This window comes from Cetorhinus maximus, chromosome 2, assembly GCF_964194155.1.
Source record: "Cetorhinus maximus chromosome 2, sCetMax3.hap1.1, whole genome shotgun sequence".
Taxonomy (NCBI): Eukaryota; Metazoa; Chordata; class Chondrichthyes; order Lamniformes; family Cetorhinidae; genus Cetorhinus; species Cetorhinus maximus.
In genome coordinates, this window is record NC_135880.1 from 54,533,869 (window position 1) to 54,560,747 (window position 26,879).

The 26,879-nt window shown below is 41.1% G+C and overlaps 1 protein-coding gene across 9 annotated transcripts in view; it reads right to left on the minus strand.

Annotated features, from left to right (window-relative positions):
- tmem161b (transmembrane protein 161B) overlaps positions 1–26,879 on the minus strand; it is a 105,371-nt gene that overhangs the window by 18,256 nt on the left and 60,236 nt on the right. For 8 of the 9 annotated variants that reach the window (XM_078564790.1, XM_078564799.1, XM_078564781.1 and 5 more), the window contains 3 exons: positions 20,810–20,961; positions 14,047–14,107; positions 11,972–12,112 (listed from right to left, as the gene is read on the minus strand). In XM_078564790.1, coding sequence (XP_078420916.1) covers positions 11,972–12,112; positions 14,047–14,107; positions 20,810–20,961 — 354 coding nt within the window. The remainder of the gene's footprint in view (positions 1–11,971; positions 12,113–14,046; positions 14,108–20,809; positions 20,962–26,879) is intronic. The other variant, XM_078564807.1, reaches the window with a different exon arrangement.

Sequence of the window (26,879 nt, forward strand, 5' to 3'; positions counted from 1 at the left end):
TCATTGTCGTCTGCTGCACCCTTTACAACCTGGCGCTGCAAAGGGGAGAGGAGCTAGCTGAGGAGGAGATAGAGGAGCTGAAGCTCTCCTCCAATGAGGACGACGCCAACGGGGATGAGGGTGAGGAGGTCCTTGAAGGTGACAATGACGGGGATGAGGCCCCTGAACTGGACAGATGAGGCAAGTGCGCTCGGGAGGCCCTCATAGCTGCTAGCTTTGTGCAGGATGATGACGACATGCAGTGAGACGACACCACAGATCCTCACATTGCATCTATGAACGTTTGACTCTAGTCTGGTTTATGGCAATGCATTTACCCTCAGTGATAATGCTCCTGTCATGGAGATGCAGTGGGGGCCCTAATAGTCATTTGGTTGCAGGAGGATGACGACCACATGCAGTGAGGACACTCCATAGATCTTCACATAGCCCCCGAGAACGTCTGACTCCTGTCTGGCCGAGGGCAGCTCGCTTGCGTTCTGTGATCAGGGTCATATCATAGAGACGCAGCCATGAAACTTTAGAAGCATCTGATCCTTTGTCTACCTTCAGCACCTGACCCATTCAGGAGCGCAGCATCACTGGTCACAGATGCTGAAGAGATGGGGGCCAGTCCCACCTTAAAGGTGCTGAGAGCACACAGAGAGAATGACGGAACTCTGTGATGCCTGCCCATGACATTCTGGCAAAAATGGCAAGTGCCGTCAAGGTGCAGGCATCAGTAATGTGCCCAGGGAGTGTGAAGCCGGACCATCACTTTGGTCTGAAGGCTGCACAGAGCACGATAAAGAGACCCTGGGCTGAGACATCTGCCTTTATCTTGTGCAGAAAGGTTTCACATCTGAATGACAAGAACACTGCTCATCAGAACAAGGAGCCATAGGCAGGGAGACATCCTTGGGTGTTTATTGATAATAGTGAACAGTATATACGTGATTAACACCCATGCCCAGGCTGTGCAGCTACATCTTCTTGGAGGTGTCAGCTGTGGCTCAGTTCATAGCACCCTCGCCTTTGAATCAGAAGGTTGTGGGTTCATGTCCCACTCCCGGAAACCAAGAACTGTGAATGTACTCGAAAGAGTTACATGCGATCTGTTGATAACTCGAAAGAGTTACATCTTCTTAACTTTCCTAACACTGCCACTACATCTTTGTGCTCCTCGGCCATCCACAGCGGAGGCGGAGGCAGCCTGCTGACTGCTATGTCCTGTCTGTGATGACCTTGGGCAGCATCCTCTGGAAGGCCAAGACTTGGAGGGCCCCAGCCTGCTTTCGGGGTCCTGCTGTGTGGCAGTGGAACCCTCCTCGGTCTGTGGAGCTAGAGCTGCTGAAGTCACAGGAAGAGGGGGTTCAGATGGGCTGGAGACTCCCGGAGTCACCTGGATGGATGGCTTCGGGGATGCAGATCTTCCTCCTTATGGGTGCCCAAGGGCCCCTGGCTCAGTCCTTGAGGAGAAAGTGTAGCTGGAATGAGATTGAGCTGCCCCGCACCCCTCTCACGAATACTGTTGGAGGCCAACTATGGCGTCAGCGATGGAGTTGAGCCCATGCAGCAGTACAGGACTCGATGTCCTGGACCAAAGTCTCCATGGTGGCTGCCATCCTATCAGTGTTGACCTCGGTGCGTTGGCATGTCAGCACTATCACAGCGCTGAAGGCGGACAGACTCCTCCATTGTGCCTTGCAATCTGAGGAGTACAATGGACATCCCTTCCTAATGCTCCCGAGCTTGCCTTTGCAGCTCCAGCAACTGTGACATGACTGAGTCCAGAGGCTTGTCAGCTGACTCGTACTCAGCAAATATCTGGCCTCCAGCAGTCCTCCGAGTGCCGGACATCTGGGAAGTCCTTGCCGCCAACTGCTGCGGATCAGACAGTGCGACGTGCTCACCAGATTGTGATCCCGAGGCTATTCTAAAGCTAGGTCACAGAATCACAGAATTGTTACAGTGTAGAAGGAGACCATTCTGCCCATCATGTCTGCACTGGCTCTCTGAGCATTTTAATTTAGTGTCAATCTCCTGCCTTTTCCCCGTAACCCTGCACACTATTTAAATAAAAAACAATTCTCCAATACCTTCTTGAATGCCTCAATTGAACCTATCTCCACACACTTCCAGGCAGTGCATTCCAAACCCTAACTACTCGCTGTGTGAAAAAGTTTTTTCTAACCTCTCATTTGTAAAACACTTTAAAATTGATTCTCAATCCATTTACGAGCGGGAATATTTTCTCCGTATCGACTCTGTCCAGGCCCCTTATGATTTTGAAAACTTCTACCAAGTCTCCTCAGCCTTCTCCTATCCAAGGAAAATAGTCCCAACTTCTCCAATCTTTCCTCATAACTGAAGTCACTCATCCCTGGAACCATTCTTGTAAACTTTCTCTGCACTGTTTCCAATGCGTTCACATCCTTCCTATAGTGTGGCACTAGAAGGATGTGGCAGTCAGCAGAAAAGAAAACATCAATAAATTTTACAGTCACTAGCAAAAAGGTAGCTAAAGATAGGGTGGAATCACTTTGGAGAGAAAGGGTGTCACCTATACTAGAGAGTGAGGGAATAGTAGAGATGCTTAATTAGGATTTTGCTTCAGTGTCCACAAAGGAATGTGAAAGTTTAACTGGAGGAATACAGAATACTTGGAGGATGTGCAGGGGTAATGGGGCTAAAATGTAAAAGTCACTGGCTCAGATGGTAGGCACATTTTACCCTTATTCAAGAAGGGGAAGAAGATCTGCCAGAAAACTGTGGGCCCATCCTTATGTTGCAAGTAAACTCCTCAAGTCCATAATACAGTTCATAAGGGATAGGTAACGTGGATTTAAGCAGAAAGTTGTGTTTTACTATTGGATATTTTGAAAAAAACATTTCCCTCTGACTCCATGAAGCACCATGGAACATTTTTCCCATTTTTTTCTTCTTTTTTTGTCTCTCACCGGAGATTACATGACTACAGGGCAGGGAGGTAGAATTCCAATTGTGTGCCCAACCTCCCACTGTCCAATATTGGTAGCAAACCCTTCAGCCACCTCAGCCTTACTTTTTGGAACAATCTCTAAATCTGTCTGCTTTATTGCTTCCCCCCTCCCCCCCCCCCCAGGTTTTAAAGGCCAATAAAAAGCTATCTTTTTGGCTTCTGTAATAATACTCTGCTACTGCTCAGTGAAGTGTCTTGGAGTATTTTCTCAGTTAATGGTGCTGTATAACTCCAAATAGTAGCTCTTATATGATCATATCACATATCCTCTCACATGTTCAATTTTAGCTTTGCAATTCATGCTGCAAATCATCATATGTCAAAAAGTAGCCTTTATTTTTATAGACTGTTATGAATACGCAATTTCCACAGTCCCTATGGTTATCACTGAAATGTTTTCACCACAACACAACTGGTTCTGGAATTTTACACCCATTCATAGGTAAGGGATGGAAAAGGCTAGCCTGTTATTACTTATTGTATCACAAACTATTTTAATGCAGTTTTTAGAGGGAGCAGTAATAATTATCACCCATTGTTCTACCCAATTACATATTTTACCCACTGCATTCTATAATTTGAGTTACTTCTTCAAAATCCACACCCCTTTTATTTTGAATTTGAATACAATCTCCAGGTATCTCTATTTTCCGCTGGCTTCCTCAATGATTTACAGTGTTGCATTAATTTCTCTCATATCTCTCAACATGCTGGGATTAACACCATTTGTTGCTAGGAATTTATTTGTATTGAGCCCTTTAGGACAATCTGGAACTTTTATCTCAATAATATCAAAGTCCTTGGTTTTACTATGGCTAGCTCCATTGAGGAACTGAACAGATACATTTTTCACTTGTGAATACTTAGAGGTAGTAAATCATTCAGAATATGAACTATTTCATTTTTGTGTTGAGTTTCAAGCCTGTTTATGTACTTTAGAGTTTTCACCTCCTCTGGCTGCTCTCTTTATTGTGTTAAGCTTCTCTTCTTATGTTTTTGTTCTAAAGCAAGCGGTCCTCCTGTTCCTATTGCCCTCCATCCCTCAACCAAAACTGTCAGAGTAACTGGTCATTCAGCTCAATGGTTGTTAGTGGGGCCTTGCATTGCACAAATTGTCTGCCATATGCCAACATAAGCAAGGATTAGTTCAATTACTTCAAAAATACTGATTAGTTCAAAAGTAAGTTATTGGGGCGTCCTGAAAATGTGAAAAATGATATGGAATGAACTCACATTTACTTCCTCCAGATGAACCATGTTTCTTTCATTAAGTGCATAAATATTCTGGCATACACAAGAACTGTGGACTGTACTGCACTGCACCACATGCACATTAGCATGCATCACTTTGATAACACAAATGCTGAACTTCGTCACTGCCTTTATAATATGCAACATACTTTTCTTATTTATTTCTAAGCAAAATACAATCACAAATGTCTCACATTGAAGACCCTTTCTTGGTCCAGGCTAAGGGTCAGAAAGAAAATAGTTGCAATTATGAGACTGAAACATGAACAAGTTGGTACTTAAAGAGTACCAATTGTGTGCAAATACCAATCACCTTCTGGAATTAAATTTCTTCATGGGTAAAGTATTAAACGTGGCAAACTCAAATCCGTTCAGTAGCTATAAGTGAAAAGATTTGCTTCATGCTCAGTAAAAGTGCATGCTAATATTGTTCCATTACTAGAAAGTCTGCAAGTCAGCAAACAGATTAAGAAAATAATGTGTATTGGCTATGTACACACTCATTGTAAAATTGACAAAAAGTTGTATATAAAGAGGGTAAGGGAAACAGCTAACATAAATTACTGAAAACATCATTTGAAAATGGAGGCATGTCAACACTCGTTTCCACTGGAATAAATCATCAATTGACAGCATCATCCTAAATCAAAATAACATTTTTTTTCCCTTTCTCTTCAAAAAAGTAGAGGGCAAGGAAGAGAAACAAATTTTATTCATACAGCACTGTCATGGCTGCAGGACACATCAAAGCACTGCACAGCCAACGTAATATTTTTGAAGTTCAGATACTGTCATGATATAGTGAAATGCAGCAGTTATTTGCACATAGCAATGAAACAAATGATGACATAATCTGTTTTGGTGATATTAATTGAGGGATAAATATTGGCCAGGACATTTTGAGAACTGCCCTGCCCAGGTCATCTTCAAATAATCACAGAATCACAGGATTTTAATGGCACAGAAGGAGGCCATTCGGCCCTTCGTGCCTACATCGGTTCTCCAAATGAGCATTATGACCTAGTGCCATTGCCTTGCCTTTTCCCCATACCCCTGCACATTGTTTCTATTCAAATAATCATCTAATGCCCTGTTGAAATCCTCCATTGAACCTGCCTTCACCACACTTCCAGGCAGTGCATTCCAGACCCGAACCACTCCTTGTGTGAAAACGTTTTTTCCCATGTCACATTAGCTTCCTTCGCAAATCACTTTAAGTCTGTGCCCTCTCGTTCTTATCTTTTTATGAGCAGGAACAACTTCTCCCTATCCAATCTGTCCAGACCCCTCGTGATTTTGAACATCTCTATCAAATCTCCCCTTAGCCTTCTTCTCTCCAAGGAGAACAGTCCCAATGTCTATCTTTGTAACTGAAGTTTCTCATCCCTGGAACCATTCTTGTAAAACTCTTCTGCACTCTCTCCAATGTGTTCACATCCTTCCTATAATGTGGCTCCCAGAACTGTACATAATACTCCAGCTGAGGTCTAACGAGTGTCTTATATAAATTCAGCATAACCTCTTTGCTCCTGTACTCTATGACCCTATTAATAAATCCCAGGATACTGTATACTTTAACTGCTCTCTCCGCCTGTCCTGCCACCTTCAATGATCTATGCACATATACACCCAGGTCTTTCTGCTCCTGCACAGCTTTCAATATTTCAGCCCTTATCGTATATTGTCTGTCCATGTTCTTCCTACCAAAATTCATCACCCCACACTTTCTGCATTGAACTTCATCTGTCACCTATCTGCCCACTCCATCAACTTGTTTATGTCCTTTTGAAGTTTTACACTGTCCTCCTCGCAGTTCACAACACTCCCAAGCTTCGTATCATCCGCAAACTTTGAAATTATCCCTGCACACCAAAATCTAAATCACTAATATACGTCAAGGAAAGCAAGGGTCCCAATATCGACCCCTGGGGAACTCCACTGCAAACCTTCCTCCAGCCCGAAAAATATCCATTGACCATTACTCTCTGCTTCTTATTTCTCAGACAATTTTGTATCCACGTCCCTTTTATTCCATGAGCAATAACTTTTCTCAGAAGTCTGTTGTGTGGCACTGTATCAAATGCCTCTCGAAAGTCATGTACACATCAACACCATTAACCTCATCGACTTTTTCTGTTACCTCTTCAAAAAGCTCCAGCAAGTTAGTTTTGACATGCAGTTACTGTTGTAATGTAGGAAATACAGCAGCCAATTTGCACCCAGCAAGCTTCCACAAACAGCAATTAGGGATAATAACCTGGTAATTTTTGTTCTTGATTTTGATTGAGAGATAAATGTTGTCCCAAGGCACTGGGAATAACTCAGAGGCTTTTCTTCCAAATAGTGCTTGGGATCTTTTAAGAATACCTGAGAGATTTAATGTCCTTACTTGCATTGGAAGCAGTTTGAAGAAAGTTCACTAGGTTGATTCCTGGTATGAAGGGATTGTCTTATGAGAGCAGATTGGGCCTGTACTCATTGGAGTTTAGAAGAATGAAAGGTGATTTTATCGAAACATACAAGATTCTGAGGGGCTTGAAAAGGTAGATGTTGAGAGGATGTTTCCTCTCATGAGGGAAATCAAGAACTATGGGGCAGATTTTCAAAATCAAGGGCCTCCCATTTAAGGAGGAGATTAAGAAGAATTTCTTCTCTTAGAAGGTTGTTAGTTTTTGGAATTCTCTTCCACAGAGAGTTGTGGAGACTGGTCATTAAATATATTCAATGCTGAGGTAGATTTTTGCTCGACAATGGAGTCAAGGGTTGTGGAAGACAAGCAGAAAAGTGAAGGTAATGCTACAATTAGATTAGTCATGGTCTAGCTGGTGGAGTGAGCTCAATGGGCCAGATGGCCTACTCCTGCTCCTATTTCGTATGATCTTATGATTCATATGATCTTACATCTGATCCGAAAGACAGCTTGCTATTTTCCACTTCTGCTTTCTTGATTTTGTCCAGCCTGTTGATGTAAATATCACCCACACCTGTATTCCTGTCAGCTGCAGGAGAACAGCAGCAACACCTAAGGTTTGCCACACATCGCTTTCTCTACAGGGGACCATGGAGCAAACACTTTATGCAACATAAAAAACGGTTACAGTCTGATGTCAAAAGCAAGACCCCCATAAGCATCGGTTGGATGATTTTGGAACACTCTCTGCAACGAGAACATTGTGAAGTCAGGGTCCCAAATCTTTGAAGTAATGAGGTGTAATCAACATGCAGTCATCAGTTATTCTTATGGATTAAAAAATGCAAAGTACAATATGCGTGGTGAAAATTCTGTACCCTCAGGAAGGTGATGGAATGTGTTCCACTCAGAAAAAGCCAATGTGCAAAGGCAAAAGCTAACATGTTGGCACTGTATGTAGGAAAGACAAAATGGAAGAGTGGCAAAAGGCAGAGAGCTGCAGAACCTGGCAAAGAGGGCAGCTTGTTGGCAAGGGAGTAAAAACCAAACTGGTAGAAGCTTGGACTCAAAACAAAAAACTACAATGTCAAAACATCATTTAAATAGTTAAGGGAAGAGCAGTATCATAGGGCGAGGCACATGAAGATTTTTGCTCAATGACTTCTATCACATATATATTTCTCCCCATTCATTGTTCTCCAAACAACATCAGCCACACCCTCCATTTGTAACTCATTCCAGACAATATTTGGTAAAAGAGTAAAGATTATGACTCTTGTAGACCATGTTTTATAGATTTATCCTGGTCAAGAAAAACACAATATATTTTTCACTAGGATAAAGCCACTGAGGATTGCAACTGTGCACAAGAAAACATGAACGGAGAAGTGACAGAGAACTTTTATTTACACATGGCCTTTCACAACTTCAGGACGTCCTAAAGCACCATACAGCCATTTAAGTACTTCTGAAGTTTAATCAGTGTTGTAATGCAGGAAACAGACTAACAAATCCATCCTCCTAGATCTGCTTATGAACCAAGAGATTATTTTTATTTTTCCATGGGTACAACTGGTAAGGTTATTGCTGATTAGTAAGGTGGTGAGCTGCCTTCTTGAAACTCTACAATCCATGTCATGCAGGTACACCCACAGTGCTGATAGGGAGGGAATTCCTTGATCGAGTGATGATGAGGTAACGACGATATATTTCCAAGTCAGTATGGTAGATGGCTTCAAGGGGAACTTACAGTTTCCTCTTCACCCGCTGTCCTTATTCTATTAGGTGGTAGAGGTTGTGGGTTTAGGTGTGAAGAAGAAATCTTGGAGAACTGCTGCAATGCATCTTGTAGACAGTGCACTGATGGCGCAAGGAGTGAATGCTCAAGGTGGTGGTTGGGATGTTAATCAAGCAGGCTACTTTGTCCTGGATGATTCTTGAGTGTTACTGGAGCTACATTCATCCAGGTAGGTGGAGAATATTCACTCACACTAGGAAGTTCTGAGGAACAAAGGGACCTTGGCGTGTGTGTCCATAAATCTCTGAAGGCAGAGAGGCATGTTAGTGGGGTGGTGAAAAAGGCATATGGGACACTTGTCTTTATCAATAGATTACAAAAGTAGGGAGGTCATGTTGGAGTTGTACAGAACCTTGGTGAGGCCACAGCTGGAGTACTGTGTGCAGTTCTGGTCGCCACATTATAGGAAGGATGTGATTGCACTGGAGGGGGTGCAGAGGAGATTCACCAGGATGTTGCCTGGGATGAAACATTTAAGTTATAAAGAGAGGTTGGATAGACTTGGGTTGTTTTCACTGGAGCAGAGAAGACTGTGGGGCGACCTGATCAAGGTGTACAAGATTATCAGGGGCATGGACAGGGTGGATAGGGAGCAGCTGTTCCCCTTAGTTGAAGTGTCAGTCATGAGGTGAGGGGCAGGAGGTTTAGGGGGAGATGTGAGGACAAAACCTTTTTACCCAGAGGGCGGTGACAGTCTGGAATGCACTGCCTGGAGGCGGGTTGCCTCACATCCTTTAAAAAGTACCTGGATGAGCACTTGGCACGTCATAATATTCAAGGCTATGGGCCAAGTGCTAGTAAATGGGATTAGGTAGGTAGGTCAGATGTTTCTCATGTGTCGGTGCAGACTCGCTGGGCTGAAGGGCCTCTTCTGCACTGTATGATTCTGTGATTCCTGATGTATGCCTTGTAGATGGTAGGAAGATTCTGGGGAGTCAGAAGGTGAGTTCCTCACCATAAAATATTCAGCCTCTGACCTAGTATTATGACCACAGTAAAAATATGGCTGATCCAATTAAGTTAATGGTCAACGGCAACACCCACGGTGTTGATGGTGGGGTTTCAGTGATGGTAATGCCACTGCATGTCAAGGAGAGGTAGTTAGACTCTGCCTTGTTGAAGATGATCATTGCCTGGCACTTGCATGGTATGTATGTTACCTGTCATTTACCACCAAAGTGTAAATGTTGCCCAGGTCTTGCTGCATATGGACACAGGCTGCTTCATTATCTGAAGAGTTGTGAAAGAAACTGAACACTTTGTACTGAACAAACCCACTTCTGACCTTATTATCAAGGGAAAATCACTGATGATGTGGCTGAAGACCATTGGGTCGAGGGCACTGAGCTGAAGAACTTCCTCAGTGATGTACTGGGGCTGAGATGATTGGCCCCCAACAACCATAACTATTCTCCGTATGACTCTAGTCAGTGGAGAGTTTTTCCACCTGATTCTCATTGACTTCAATTTTATGAGGGCTCTTTAACGCCGCACTCAAGTAAAATGCTGTCCTGATTTCAGGGTGGTCATTCTCATCTCCCTTCTGGAATTTAGATTGTTTGTCCATGTTTTAACTAAATATGTAATGGGTCTGGTGTTAAGTGGGACATGTGCATATGTGAGCATATGTAAACATTACAGATGTAATGTGACCTCATAAAAAGCCCGGCATGAGAATCCAGAAAAGATCAGCATTTACATCTTTAGTTAGCCTATGCCAGTATCCTATCTCTAGCTATAAAATGTTGAACAAGTTTCTGGATATCCAAACAACATTCTCTGGAAGAGCTGCTGTGTGTCTGATGCATGGCACCACAAAGTTCTTCATGCTCAGCAAGAACATGCCAGTTCTTTTATCTGTGACATTATGCTCTTGAACACTTTTTGCCTTTTCGGTTAAGTCAGTTTTCCAATAATTAAGATACACCAAATTGTTCAGCATGTGTTGCAACTTCAGAGATCTTAATTTAAAAAAGAACAAGCTGAACTGCTAACAGTTATGGAACCTCGCTTTCAACAGGAGTGGAAGTCCTGAGCATTTAGCCACTCTTGAAGAGAGAGAAACTGAATTCCTACACAAGAAACTTCTTCAGGTTTCTTATATCCATTATGGACTTGAAATTCACTGATGTTTTGGAGAATGCAAAGAAAAGCAAAAGAAATTCACCTTTCATGGAACTTAAGTATTAACAAGGGTTCATTTAGCAACAGTACAGGAGGGGGGATCTAACTTTATCTAACGTGGATCTAACATTAAAGCAATCAGAGTGCCAACTGCACCAGCTAACCAATGTACTATAATTCCAAACTCATCAATCTAGTATCCCTGTACAAGGACTTGAATCTCATCCATCAGTTTCAGAATGTTAATTACACATCAGTGACACTGTTAGATCTCACCTTTAAAAGCACCAATTTTCAGAGAACAAGTGGACATATCCAGCAATGACAGTCTCTTTACTGATCAATCTGAATTCAGAGGAGGTGGAGCCTGAGCATATTTTCTTCACCCACAAGTACGTTGTTTCAGATAGGTTGATCTCTGAAAATTAGAACTAGCGAGTTGGTTGCAATGATACTTGGCGGTAAATCAGCACATGTTGCCGTAAGAAGAGACAAGTCATTGGGATGGCACAGAGCTTCTGAAGCAGACAAGAGGTGATTGTTATCTTTACTCTTTTCTAATTTCAAGAGATTTCCTGCATCTGATCCAGGATTTGTGATAAAATTGATATGTTACAAAGTCATGATTTTTTGTGAAGAAACTAGTGTAAAATGCTAACCCGAAAACTGCTGAGAGCCGAAATACATGTATCTTTTAAGAAATTGTGCTGGCTTGTGCCCACACTGAAACTACAAAGACTTTTTACATGGGATCAATGCAAATGAAATATGAATGGGACTAAAAAGAGTCAAGAAAGAGACAGCAAGAGATAGCTGTTATATAACATGCAGCATAATAAAACTGTGGAATGGCACAACGCAATCCTGAGTGTCCCAGTTCTCCATGTGTCTGTGGAGCTGTGGTAATCTGAGGTGCAATACACCTTTAACAGAATGTGAGCAGATTGACCACGTGGCTGTATGATCCAATAGCTGTGTAGCGCAGGCTACAATGTTAATGTTAGTCGATAGTAAGGTCTGGTTAGAGAAGCACACATCATGTTAGTGCTCTGTTGCCTGTGTAAATAAATAGCATGTGCTTCACTTCATTGCATATTAGTCTCTGCATCTGCAGTATATTGTTATCGAATCACCTGCCGACAGATAAGCGTGCAACCGGTTCATGAGCAAACTGACCCCGCAGTAGAACATAACAGGAGCCTTTTGACTTCAGTGTGTATATGGATATAAGGTGACAGAAACAATAAATTTACAATTGTTTCATATGCTATATTGAATTCTAGAATAGTCCACCCAATTTGCTTTGATTCTAGGAATTATTGTAGATAATATATGCAAATGGTTTAAGTTACTTTAGATTTTACAACGGAGATGTTTCATAATTTAACCATCATAATAACTTTCTTACTGTGTTAGCCTTGCTTTTGCAAGATTCAGGGCATCCAGATGCATTTGCGCCAACCGCAGGCCAGGAAATGTCAAAAAAGCACCAATGAGAGCACAGAAAACAGCCAGGAACATTTTGAAGGTCAGTTTCGAGACAGGGCCCCTGGAATAACAAAATATGAAGATTTTAAAAAAACAATTAATCATGCACAAAAATACTGAAAACGGTTGTTCAAAAAGAGAAAACAAACAAGGTCCTTCAACTCCAAATACTGTAAATTATAAATGATAATCAGTTAACGAAAACTTCAACTTGGATGTTAGATTTACTGATTATTTAAAAACAATATTGCAATTGCTATAATCATTCATACTTAATTCATTGTATGGCAATCTAGTGACACATACTGATGTATCTAAGTGCTATACAATGAATCCGACTGGCAAAGTAGCCTGGCATATGAGTTCACAGAGTGTACTTGGGACAATTTCTTAGAGCAGTACATTCTAGAGCCAATCAGGGAGCAGGCTATTCTGAACCTGGTAATGAGTAATGAGACAGGATTAATCAATATCCTCATAGTAAAGGAGCCTCTAGGTGACAGCAATCATAACATGACAGAACTTCAAGTTCAGTCTGAAGGGGAAAAGTGAGTGTCTAGACTAGTGTTTTAAACCTGAATAAAGGTAATAAGGGTCTGAAAGCAGAACTAGCTAAAGTGAATTGGGGAACTAACTCAAAAAGCTAAGACTGTGGAGATGCAGTGGCAGACTTTCAAAGAGATATTTGATAACTCTCCGCAAAGATTTGTACCAGTGAGAAAAAAAGACTCAGAGGGATGCATCATCAATGGCTAACTAAGGAGTTAAGGATAGTATCAAATTGAAAGAAACAGTGTACAATTCTGTAAGGATTAGCGGTAGGTCAGAAGATTGGTCAAATTTTAAGAAATAGCAAATAATGACTAAAAAACAAAAGAGGGAGAAAGAATCATATGAGAGAAAGCCAGCTAGTAATATAAAAACAGATACTAGGAGTTTCCACAAGTACTTAAATAAGAAGAGTAATATGTAGCGTGAAATGATCTGATCAGGGTAGCCATTATCTCGCAGGGTGCCTTTGATGTGCCCTTTTTCAGCATCAATCTTGCATGGTGACCAAATGGCTTAGGCTCTGTTTACAAGGTTGTCAATAAGGCCAATCTTGTAGCGTGTGGAACTGTAAGAATCCCAATGGGTATGTTGACCAGTGAAGGCAGACTTGCGGTAGAACGTGGTAGAGAACCCCCTGGCAGATTTCTCAACTAGTATGTCAAGGAAAGGGAGTTAATTTGCCTGCTCTATTTCAAAGGTGAATTTGAGCACAGGATGGAGCCCATTAAGACATGCAAGGAAATTATTACAGGTAGCTGCGGATTTCAATACAGCAAATATATCATCCACATATCGGAAATATGAAAGGGGTAGGAGGTTAGGTGTCATTCCATCGAAGACACGTTTCTCACGGAACCCGACAAAGATGTTTGCAAGAACTGGACCTAGAGAGGGTCCCATGATAACACCATCCATTTGGGTATACATGATGTTATTAAAACTGAACTCAACTGCGCGGGTTGCCGAGTTCATAAGCTCAAGGAATACTGATTCACACAAAGGCGATGGGTCTAAATCGCCATGATATAGTGCTGCAGCGCAAATAGATATGACTTCCTTAGGTGGAACATTGGTGAATAGGCTAGCAATGTCAAATGAGCATATTGGCACAGCATTGCTATCAATATGCAAGTCCTGTATGGTCTTCTCAAATGTGAAAGAATCCTTCACTGTCCATTCCTATAGACCTACGCCATTCAGAATAAAATGTTAATATCCTAAGTGAATATTGTACAATTGTTATATTTATCCTTCAAATTTTATTCTTTCCAAATGTTTACGCATTGGAAATATATGAACTATGGTAACTAGCATTAACTACACTATAGAAAATGCACAATAGCAACTGATAAATCATAAACTTATATTTCATCACAAAAGCAGAGATGTTTTAGTAATTACATGAACAACCACTATTACAAAAGTAAAACTTATTCAACCTACTGGGATTCCAGGCCTTGTTTCTCAAGGAACTGCAAAGCGCTGTCAGAAAAGTTTGCAAACCCTAAATATGGGTGGTGAAGAAAAGAGAGAATGAAAAAAGAGCAGTTAATTTAACAGGAATTTCATTCAGTATTTTGCATACACCCAAGAGTAATATGAATAGACACATTGCCTTTATGTACCGTAAAAAAAGCACTTGAATAATCTTGATGCCTCTACAGTATTTATTTTGATGTTATCAATTTACTTTAACTATAAAACACGATCTTTACAGTGCAAAAGGTGGCCATTCGGCTCAAGGAGTCTGCAATGGTTCTTAAAAAGGTTACTCTACCTAGTTCCACTCCCCTGCCTTATCCCTGTAACCTTGCACTCTTTTCAGATAGCAATGCAATTCCCTTTGAATACCTTGATCAAACCTGCCTCCACCACCCTCTCAGGGAGTTCGTTCCAGACTTCAACCACCGTCTGGGTGAAAAATTTTTCCTCACATCACTTTTACTCCTTTTGCCAATTATTTTGAATCTGTGCCCTCTAGTTCTTGATGGTCTCAAGTGGGAACTGTTTGTCACTTTTTACCCTGTCCATACCCCTCAGGATCTTGAATACCTCTATCAAGTCTCCTTTCAGCCTTCTTTTCTCCAAGGAAGAGAGTCCCAATCTCTCCAATCTACCCTCATGACTACAGTTCTTTATACCTGGAATCATTTTTGTGAATCTCCTCTGTACTTTCTCCAATGCCTTCACATCCTTCCTCAAGTATGGTGCCCAGAACTGGACTCAGTACTCCAGATGAGGCTTTTCTACAAGTTCAACATGGCCTCCTTTATCTTGCACTCAATGCCCCTATTAATAAGGCCTAAGATACTAAATGCTTTACTATCTGCTCTCTCAACATGCCTTGCCATCTTCAAAGACTTTTGTACATATACAATGAGGTCCCTCTGTTCCTGCAACTCTTTTAGAGTTTCTCCCTTTATTTTATAGTGTCTCTCCATATTCATCCTGCCAAAATGAATCACCTCACACTTCTCTGCATTAAACTTCATCTGCCACTTGTGTGCCCAATCTACCAACATGTCTATGTCCTTTGAAGTTCAAGATTATCTTCATCACAGTTGACAATGTTTCCAATCTTCGTAAAATTTGCAAATTTTGAAATCATGCCCTGAACACCACAGTCTAGGTCATTAATATATATCAGGAAGAGCAAGGGTCCCAACACTGATCCCTGGGGAGCTCCACTACAGGCCTTCCTCCAATCTGAAAAACAACCATTTATCACTACTTTCTATCTCCTGTTACTCAGCCAATTTCTTATCCAAGTACCTACTCTCCTTTTATTCCATGAGCTAGAATTTTTCTCACAAGTCTGTTGTGTGGCACTGTATCAAATGCCTTTTGAAAATCCATATACACCACATCAACAGTGTTGCCCTTATCAATCTTCTGTACCTCCTAAAAAAGCTCCAGCAAGTTAGCCAAATATAATTTTCCCTTAATGAATCCATGCTGGTTTTCCTTAGTTATCGCGCACTTGTCTAAGTGACTGTTGATTTTGTTCCAAAACAATCAACAACAAAAAAAGCAAATTCTAATATTGCATAATAAAAAAGTGCACTGAATCAGAATTAAACATTTTTTCCAACTCTAAATAAAGCGAAAATCCACTACGTTGGGCAAGAAGTACCATGGCAGCCTACATGGTAAGCTCAAAGACAAGGAAGAGAAAGAGGACTATACACATGTCCATGCATGTGTATTCTCCCTTCTCTTTGGTTCTAAAATGTAATTTCCTACCTCCTAGGCATTTTTATTTCTATTTCAGTTATTTCATTGAAATCAGACGCAGAGTAAAATACTGCAGCTCAATTGGAATTTCTGCAGATAAGCATTTGGGAGCTGGATGCTGATTTGGAGGTGACAGAAAAAAAAACTCAAGTTATTCCAGCCCTCCCTCATACACATTCTAGCTGGCAACTGACCAACAGGCAGAGATCTAGGGAGCCTTCTCAGCTTGGAGATAAGTGTATATTGCAAGTTTATTAGCTGCCAGTACAGAAAATTGAATATAATTCCACACATGTAATTGTGCTGTAATTTTTCACCTGAGGAATTAAATGCATGATATAAATTTCAAAAATTCATCAAAACTCTGTGATCAAAAACAAATGTGAAAAATCTGCAATAAATAGAAGCAATAATTCAAATCAATAAATGTATTGCCTAAGTAGAACAAAGGTCTTACTGACCAGTCTTCTCTGCTTTGCTGAGGTACTAGATGATTGTGCTACAATTGGTCTCAAGACCACTAAGCTAGTTTGGTGGTGGGAAGGAAATGAACCAGGGTTATCTATCCTGAAAGGGCTGATGTGAGAGCGAACACAATTTGCAATGTTGACATAAACTGTCTAAATGCATACCAGAATGGATGCTACTGTAAAACACAGAAGGCATTAGATGCCCATGGAATTACACTTCAGCATGACCAAGTGCTTCACATTTCACCACAAAGTCTATAACATGGTAATCTGCATAAGGTGAGAAACAATTTTATTTAAATTTTACTTATAAAATAAAATAGGCATTTCTAATGTTGCAAACTAACTTAATTTTCATACAGGATACCTTTCCCCACTCTAAGTCACACACCATCCTGGAAATCCACTGCCATTCCTTCACGGTCACTGGGTCAAAATCCTGGAACTCCCTCCCTAACACTACTGTAGGTGTGCCTTTATGAAATGGATTGTAGCTTTTCAAGAAGGCAGCTTACCATCATCTTCTCAAGTGCAGTTAGAGGTTGGCAATAAATGCTGGCATTGTCAGGGGTGCCTACATCCCATGATCAAAAAAAGCAATAAATCAGCAAGTGGGATCTACGGCAGTTCCAGTTGAAAAGATAGCACCAACAAAAGAATTATGGTAATAAATGCCCGCATTCTTAGTTTTAATTTCAATTATTTCATTAATGATTTTTTTTTTAAAAACTTGGGAGCCATCTTCTTGAACTGCTGCAGGTTGTGAGGTATAGCACATGTCATACTTTCAAGGACGGAATTCTAAGATCTTGACCCAGCGCCAAAGAAGGAACAGTGATAAAGGGCCAGATTTTTGCTCCAGAGGCTGGTAGATCGAGTTAGGTAATTTCCCATCTCGATGCACCCACCTCAGGAAAAAGTGTCCCAAATAGTGTGATTTTTGCTCCAGGGGGGTGGGGTGGGGGAGCAGGTGTAAGATGGAGTTAGGCCCACCACCCTCAGACGCAGCTCAAAGGTGGCCTCAGAGGCTGCCAAGTGCCAAGGTGGGCTATTTAAAAGGCCCCGTGAAAATCTGGCCCATGTTCAATGTCAGGACGGTGTGCAACTTGAAGGAGAACCTGTAAGAGGTGATGTTCCCATGTGTCTGCTGCCCTTGTCCTACTAGGTGATACAGGTCATGGGTTTAGAAGATGCTTTCAAAGGAACCTTGGCGAGTTGCTGCTGTGCATCTTGTGGATGGTATTCACTGCTGCCACTATGTGCTAGTGGTAGAGTGGATGCTTAAGGTGGTATATGGGCTTCTGATCAAACGAGTTGCTGTGTCCTGGACGGTGTCAAGCTTCCTGCATGTTGTTGGAGCTGCACTCATCCAGGCATCAGGTTCTTCGCCTTGTGCCTTGTAGATTGTGGACAGGCTTTGGGGATTCAGGAGGCAAGTTACATGCTGCAGAATTTCCAGCCTCTGAACTGTTCTTGTAGCCAAACTAGTTATATGGCTTGTCCAATTAAAATTCTGGTCAATGGTTGCCTTAGGGTGTTGATGATGGAGGCTTCAGTGATGGCAATACAGTGGATCAAAGGGATGATGGTTAGATTCACTCTTGTTGGCACTAGTGTAGCATGAATGTCACTTGCCACTTATCAGCCCAAGCCAGAATGTTGTCCAGATCTTGTTGCATACAAGCATGGAGTATTTCATTATCTGAGGAGTTGTAAATGGTACTGAACACTGTGCAATCATCAGCAAACATCCCCACTTTTGGCTTTACAATGTGGGCAGGGGGTGTGGGGGGGGGGGGGGGGGGGGGTTGCGGGGAAAGGTCACTGATGAAGCAGCTGAAGATGATTGGGCCTAGAACACAGCCCTGAGGAACTTCTGCAGTGGTGTCCTGGGCTGAGATGATTGTCCTCCAACAACTTCCTTTGGCTAGATAAGACTCCAACAAGTGGAGAGTTTACCCCTGATTCCCACTGACTTCAGTTTTATTTTACTGCTACCTTACTCAGTCAAATGCTGCCTTGATGTTAAGAGCAGTTACTCTCACCTCACCCACGGGATTCAGCCCTTCTGCCCATGTTTGGACCAAGGCTGTAATGATGTCAGGAGCTGAATGGCTTGGCAGAGCCCAATTGGAGCTCTGGTGAGCAGGGTTACTGTCGAGTAAGCAATGCTTGATAGCATTGCCGACAATACCTTTCATCGCTTTACCAATGATTGAGAGTAGACTGATGGGGAGGTAATTGGCTGGATATGTCCTGCTTTTTGTGGACAAGACATACCTGGGAAATTTTCCCCATTGTCGAGTAGATACCAGCGTTGTAGCTGCATTGGAATTGTTTGACTGAGGACATGGCTTGTTCTGGAGCACTAGTCTTCAGTACTGCAGCCGGGATGTTGTTAGGGCCCATTGCCCTCTACCCAATGCATTCAGCCATTGCTTGATATCACGTGGAGTGAGTGAATCAAAAAAAAGGAGAAAATTGTCAGCAATAATATTCTTTCTCCAATTAAATGTGATCTTTTCCTTGAAGATTTTTTTAATCAGTAAAATAACTTGGAAAAAAAGTGTTTCAATATAACATTTCAGAAGTACCAACTACAATGTATTTGTAAATAAAATACACAACTACTTAGAACATTATAACACTAAAATGAAAGAAAGACTTTCACTTTTAGCACCCCTCACTTGGTCCCATGGTGCTTTACAGCCAATTGAGTACTTTTTAAAGAGTAAGTTACCATTGTATATCGGAAAAGCAGCAGTCCATTTTGCACAGCAAGGTCTCTCAAATAGCACTATGATAACAATCAGGTAATCTGCTTTAGTGAGGTTGGCTGAGGAATAAATATTGATCAGGATACTGGGAAGAACTCCTCTGCTCTCCTTTGAAATAATGCAATGGGATTTTTAAAATGTCGATCCAAGACAGCAGATGGTGCCTCAGTTTAACATCTCATCCTAAAGATGGGACCTCCGACAGTGCAGCATTCCATCAGTACTGCACTGCAATGTCAGGACTTGAATTTACAAGCTGATGTGCTTCAGTAGTTGCAATGTCAGCACCTGCTTTGTTATGGACCTTTGTTCAGCCAATTGTACATAATCCAGAAAAACTGATTGATAGTATTAACATACTGCACACAGTCAGCAGGGAAAGATGATTAAGTACTCTCTATCCCAAAGAGTGACCACAATCTGTTTGTTGAAGCCCTGCCATTTTCCTGCCTCAACCTTGTTCCTAACATTGAATCTAGGCAATGGAAGCTGCTGCAAATTAAAGCCCAAGGTTTTTACAACACAAAAGAATTTCCAATGGAAACTATGCTTGAACTAAGGGCCTAAGCCACAGGCAGCCCTGCTGCAGGCCAGCCGAGGAGTTATGCGGCAATATACAAATGTGCATTACGGACTCCTGGCACTCACCTGCCTGAGTGCATGGAATACTTTTGCTCAGTTGTCAAATAAGCGCACTGTTCTGTGGAGGACCACCTGCAATGGGACCTTCAGAGCAACATCTTTAAAAAAAAAGCTGCAGTTCTCAATCGCTCCACTAGTAGGGCCACTTACCCCACTTTAAGGGAATGAGCATGTCTTAGAGCTGATGGAGGTGGTTATTCCATCCCTTGACCAGGGTCCTACCAGCACATGGATTGCAGTGACACTATCAACAGGTCAGCTAACTGTGTTGCAGGTGTGCACAGTGCTGAAAGAGATATATTATCAGCCAATGAATATGCTAAGGTTTCAATTTGATCCAGAACTCAGCACTATTTTGTTTATATAAAAAAACTAGGTTAGGCAGCTGTTTCAACAGCACTGAAGACAAAAAAAAGTTCCTTACAATTAAGCCATATATCAAGCCAGTGTAAAATAATTGATACAGGAAAACACACAACTTTCAAAAATCTCTTTATTTCATATAGGACTAATTTATTTTTGGTCATGTTGCTGCCCAGGCCATTCCGGTCTTGGCAGTCTCAACGCAGAACCACCTACACTCATTTTCCTAGTGCAGTTCCAGCCTCTACAGATTCCTTCCGATCTCTGTGTAGAACCATCAATAACAAACTGAGTGCAAGCACTCCTTGTCGAGTCAACTGGCTCTAACAATCTCCTACCCAACCCCTCTATATACTACCTGACAGTCCCACTCCATTTTGCCTCCTCAATTGCTCTTTTTGTCCCCTCTCTCCTCCATTGTGTTCCCTTATTTGCTAGTTTGCTAGTGGTGTAAAAGTGAGCACCCCAAGGAGACAGCAAGAAAGAATTGTGGAGTGCACGTTAAGCAGAAAAACAGCTACAGGAAGAGTAGCTAAAAAAAAATTATGAGCAGCATCACAGCAAATCAACATTAAAAATAAACATATCTGCACTGATGCCACAGTAAAATTGATGGTACTACAAAAATTGAGCTATAAGGCTGTTACTTATTTAAAGTTGAAATTTGACATTCCAGTGTACAGTAATCAGTTAAAATTTTAGGGTCAGTGCCACAAGTACCTGTCTCCAGTCCAAACTCTAGGTAGTTCTCGGTCACAATTAGGATCGCCATTGCTTTTACAAAGAAGAAGAAGCCGAAAGTGATGCAGACTGACCTCTCCCCACCTTCTTCCACGTTAAAATAGTGAGTGGTCAGAGAAAACAGTACCTTACTGAAGAACATTTGTTAAGGAAAACATGTTAAAATAAATGTAGTGTTTCAAAATAGCTTGCAAATAAAATTTGTGCCAAATGTGATAAATGAATCTTGAGGCAAACAAAAACTGATTTCTAAGAAAATTTCAGTGCTACAAAAGTTCAGAGGAAAACTATCATACAGCAACTTCAGTTATTTCACTGCTCTTAGTATTCCTGCAATAAATCCAATCAATTGTTTTCTCCCCATCTTTCCACTTGAATACTGTAAATGGCACTATCATTCCGCTTTTGAATACAATTTGGTTAGTGAGTTGCATATCAAAGCCTCATCTGGATAACATTTATTCTGTAATTTTGGTTTTCAACCTCATCAAGAATCTTTAGTTGGCTTTCCTTCTTTTTTAAACCTATAAATTTAAAGATATGGTCCCTATAAATAACAAAGCATTCATAGTCTAGTCTTGCAGAGGGTGATATTTGCAAGTACTAATCCAGGCAAAGAATTCCTGATTTGCCAGTCGCTGGCTTCAGCCTATTGTTTTTAGGTATCAATAAGGCTGGTTGCACTGTAGGATGATTAGTACTCAGCTGAGCACATCACAAGACTAAATAATCTGAAAAAGGTGGAGTACATTATCCTTTAAATAGTCAACTCAAAATTCCAGGCTGTCTAGATCAAATTTCTAATGAAGTGGCCATATTTTACCTGTACCCTAATTCGTTATATTAATTATTGCCTTCAATTCCAAATTCCTCTCTCTTAAAATGTTATAACATTCCTGCTTTCTGTTATTTGTGCCCTAATCTCCATCTGGAAGATGGGATCTGATAAACATGCTTTTGATCTACTAAAAATTTGTTCCAAAGGCTGATTTTTTTTTTCAAACCAACCAAGGTTTTCTTTCAGCTTCTCCCATTTTACTTGGGGTCAGCCACAATGCTGGTTGATCACCCTTCTCCATCTCTTCTTGTCAGTCACCCTTTCCTCTTCCCATGCCACTGCATTCTTCCATCTGGTACTGGGCCTTTGTTGTCTACTTCTCCCTGGCAGTTCCATTTCCATCACTCTCCTCATTATATGTTCTCTTTCACACTGCAACAGATGACCATACCATTTCAATCTCACTCAGTTATTTTCTTGGATGCTTCCACAACCTTCAATGATTCCCTTACATACCGATTCCTGATATTGTCCTTTCTCCTCACTCCACATATCCATCTCAGCATCCACATCTCATTAGTATCTACTGGTTGTTTCTCTCTTCTTGATGCTGACCATGTTTCTATACTATGTAACAAGGTCAATCTCTCAACTGTCTTGTAGATTGTTTCTTTCAGTTTCAGCAGTGCTTTTCCATAACAACACTCCACTGCACTTCTTCCAATTACTCCAACTACAGATAACCCTTTGCTTAATTTCCATTCCCATACTTTCATCTTCTTCCAACTCTGACCCCACGTACTTGAAGCTACTGACTTTCTCCAGGTCTTCACCATAATCTTTACCATTCTATAAACAGTCAGCACTGGGTCAAAATAAGATGCAATTTTGTAGTAAATTAAGACTGCAACTGGAGGAAAGAATCAGTCCTGTATTACCATTCTAAATAACATGCTTTCACCAGTCATCATGGTCTAGAGTTTGCTGTGGTAATGGCGACAGAAGTATCAACTTTCATCATAGTTACCCTTTTTGCATACTTTTGCACTATGTGGGCATCATTGTCTAGGCCAGCATTTATTGCCCTCAAGAAGGTGGTGGTGGTGAGCTGCTTTCCTGAACCACTGCAGTTCCATGTGATGTGGGTACACCCACAGTGCTGTTAGGGAGTTCCAGGATTTTGACTGAACGACAGTGAAGGGACTGCGATAAGTTCCAAGTCAGGATGGTGAGTGGCTTGGAGGACAACTTGCCAGTTTGGGTGGTGGGGGGGCGCGCGGCGGTGGTGGCTGCCCTTGTCCTTCTAAATGGCAGAGGTCATAGGTTTGGAAGGTGCTGTCGAAGGAGCCTTGGTGAGTTGCTGCAGTGCATCTTGTAGATAGTACAGACTGCTGCCACTGTGTGTCAGTGGTGGAAGGAGTGAATGTTTAAGGTGGTGGATGAGGTGCCAATCAAGTGGCCTGTGCTATCCCCGATGGTATCAAGCTTCTTGAGTGTTGTTGGAGCTGCCAGGCAGGTGGAAAGTATCCCATTACACTCCTGACTTGTGCCTTGTGAACAGGCTTTGGGGAGTCAGGAGGTGAATTACTCGCCACAGGATTCCCAACCTCTGACCTGCTCTTGTAGGCACCATATTTATGTGGCTGGTCTAGGTCTATTTCTGATCAATGGTAACCTTCAGGATGTTGACAGCGGAGGATTCAGCAATGGTAATACTATTAAACGTTAAAGGGGAGATGGTTAGATTCTCCCTTGTTGGAGATGGTCATTGCCTGGAACTTGTGTGGCATGAATGTTACTTGCCACTTATCAACCCAAGCCTGAATATTGTCGAGATCTTGCTGCATATCAGAAGGACTGCTTCAGTATCTGAGGAGTTGCAAATGGTGCTGTGCAACCATCAGCAAACATCCCCACTTCTGACTTTATGATGCAGGGAAGGTCATTGATGAAGCAGCAGAAGGTGGTTGGGCCTAGGAGCTGGGTGGCCCTGAAACTTTTATGACCACAGGACTTCTTAAAATGCTTTGCAGACAATTAAGCACTTTTTGAAGTGAAGTCACCATTGTAATGTTGGAAAAGCAGCAGTCAATTTGCACAGAACAAGGTTCCTCAAACAACAGTGTGATAATGACCAGATAAACTGTTTGATGAGGCCGAGGGCAAAATATTGGCCTGAACTTATTCTTTTCTTATTTATTTTAGCTCCCATGTTGATGCAATCATAATTATTTATTTTGCTATCAGAAAATTAAACAAAGTAAAGGATATTAAGTGTTTTTAACTTCCCAGTGTGCTGTAAATGAATACTTGAAGGCGATTGAGACCTTACCTGATTGCTGACATCCTTGCTGCTGCATGCCGAGGCATCCCCTTGATTTGACACCAGATTTAAACTATTGTTGGGAAAGTAAAAAACCAGACCATTGAGACTGCTAGATCTGTGTTGCTAGCTTTCTTTGAAGACAGTGATGAGCACCCTTGCTTTACCCTGACCACAAAATCCAGGCCATCGAGTGGGCAACTGACCACAAGCAAGTCATTACAGTGATACTATTTGATTCATTTGCAATTTAATCAAAGATCCCCATGCATGGTAGATTTCCCACGTTCAATGTGTCAATTTGTTCCTCAATTCTATATTGATGAGGAACATTACTATGTTACAAAAACAGTTTTCCAGAAAAAGTTCTTTAACCATGTGTGCCCAAAAGGGACAATCATGTTTGCAATATTGCATCTGGGGAGTGACATTCCATTCCTGAGGGCATTCTGGGTAAGATTACATCACCATAGATAGATTGCTTGTCTGCTGAAGAAAGATTTGGCTCATAAATAAAACGCTTTTATACAAAGCCAAAAACATAGAATAATGACAATGGCAGGGGGAGTTACAAGACTGTAATTCAATCATGGGGTTCTAATAACATCATAAACCACTAGAGAGCACAGACTGAAGCTTTAATTACAATCTAAAACAACCACCATCACAAGGTACAATAGCTGACTGTTCTGCGTACATCACAGCATCATGTAGTTCATGAGATCGGAATCATGAATGTTTGGGAATAAGTTACACTCCCAAAAAGTTTACAATACATATTGAAAAGAACTGTTCAGCTGTGATTTTAAGGATGACATCTTGCATCTTCTGTTATGGTTACTAAATAACAGCATCTGGTAAGAAAGTTATTTTGTTAAACTTCACATCGTGTAATGGGATAACTGAAGAGGAAATATAACTTCCTCTGCACAGCAGAGATTGGATGGAACAGAGCTTAAAAATCTAAGCAGTGAACCAGTCTTTCCTATTATAAAGACATTGTTCAGTCGGATTTAGGCAGGAACCTAATGAATAATTACGAATCTGGGCTTCTGATGTCATTAGGATTCTGACGCAACTTCAAATGCATATTGAAGTGTGTCTGGCATAAATGCTCCACTTAGTAAAACCTAGTCACACCCAGCAAAGTTTAAACATTTTTCATGGGTCGGGAGCAGTAGGAGTACTCTGCATTCTACAAAGAAAGTTTGGGCTGTTTCAGCCTCATACTCTCCATCACCCCTCCGGTCTGCGGAACTCTCCCAACCGCTGCCCACCATGACTCAGCTAACTGATGTGACGGCCTCTGAGCTACCCAATCTTTACAGGCTCAAAACCAAGCTGCCTCGGAACACCCACTCTAGTCAGGCAGCTGGTCAGCAGAATGCTGATGCAGCCCGAAGTTAAAATGGACTGGGTCTCCCACTGCAACTCTTGGATGTCCAGCCACACATCCCTTAGATTTTCTGCCCAAGAATTAAAATTTCTGTGAATGTATTTTACATCAATGATGATGCTTGACTAACTGTATGTCAGGGTGGTAGGTTTTAAACAAAGAATAAGGGCTTTACAGAGGTAATGTGTGCTATTACATACACAAGCAGTATACAGTGTAGCTGTTCTTTTAAAAAGTAACGTACTTAATAAAATTGGCTCATTTCAAACTATTTTCATTTATTTGCATTCACAAGTGATAAACTTGTATTTTACTATACCTGTGTAAGATTCCATGCATTTATTTAAACAATGCTTCACATGAAAGAAAAGAATCAACAGTGCATCTAAGTTTGAATGATCTATTGTATTTGCCTTGATTTAATTATGTGGGTCACATTTTCAGAATACAATATTGGTAAGCAATGGCTGAAAGGTTTTTGATGACTACCTTTTATTGTGTCAGCAACAAAAGATTGATATATGATAAAAGGAAAATATGAAAAAAGAAAAACTTCAGGTTAGCACCGGGTAGCACTGAGAAAATTAAAAGTTTCAGAAGAGAGGAAATCTTAATAAAAGGAAGGAAATATTAACAAAAGGAAAGTGGAAAGGAAACAAAGTAAAATCTGTCAAAATAATGGCACAGCAAACGAAAAAAATAAAAGCCGTACACCTCTTTTCCTATCAGTGTATGGAATTATTACTAATTTATTCTCCAAACGTGGGGACAATTGGTAAGGTTGGCATTTATTGCCCATCGCTAGCCAGCCTCAAAAACCATTGGTACTGTAGTAGTTCAATACAACACAGTGATGAACTAGGCTATTTCTGAGCACAGCAAACAGTCAGCTATACTGCTTTGGAATTAGAGTCACATAGAGGTTGACCAGGTAAGGACAGGAGAGTTCCTGCCCTAAAGGATATTAGTGAACCAGTTGGATTTTTACAACAATCTGTCAGGTTCATGGCCACTTTTACTGGGACCAGTTTATTTCCAGATTTTAAAGAAACGGAGTTCAAATTCTCAAACTGTCATGCTGAGGTTTAAACTCACATTCTTTGGATTGTTAGTCTATTAACATTACCCCAAAATTACCATACAAATGTATCCCTCAAAAAGGCACAAAATAAAACTTGGTTAAAGTTGCTTTGATGAACTACTAAAATTGCTGCCCTTCACATCAGCTAAGGAAAACAGACATTACTGTAAGCCTAGCGTATATTACTAGCCAAAGGGCAGTAAGCAAAATTGGATCAGGCTACAGTCTTGCCAGTTAAACAAACAATGGTAGGGTAACAAGAGAGCAAAGCAAAATTAAGCATTTTTCAAAGTTATGTATTTTAATTGGCAAATTGACAATGGGAAATAAATTAGTGATAGTGAATAAATAGTGAATTTGCAACTATCATAACTAAGCAATATGTATACTCACCAACTAAGCAAATAAAGGAACTAATGGAACATGTACCAAACTTGAAATATTTGTCACCAGAAATACAGCATTTTAGTC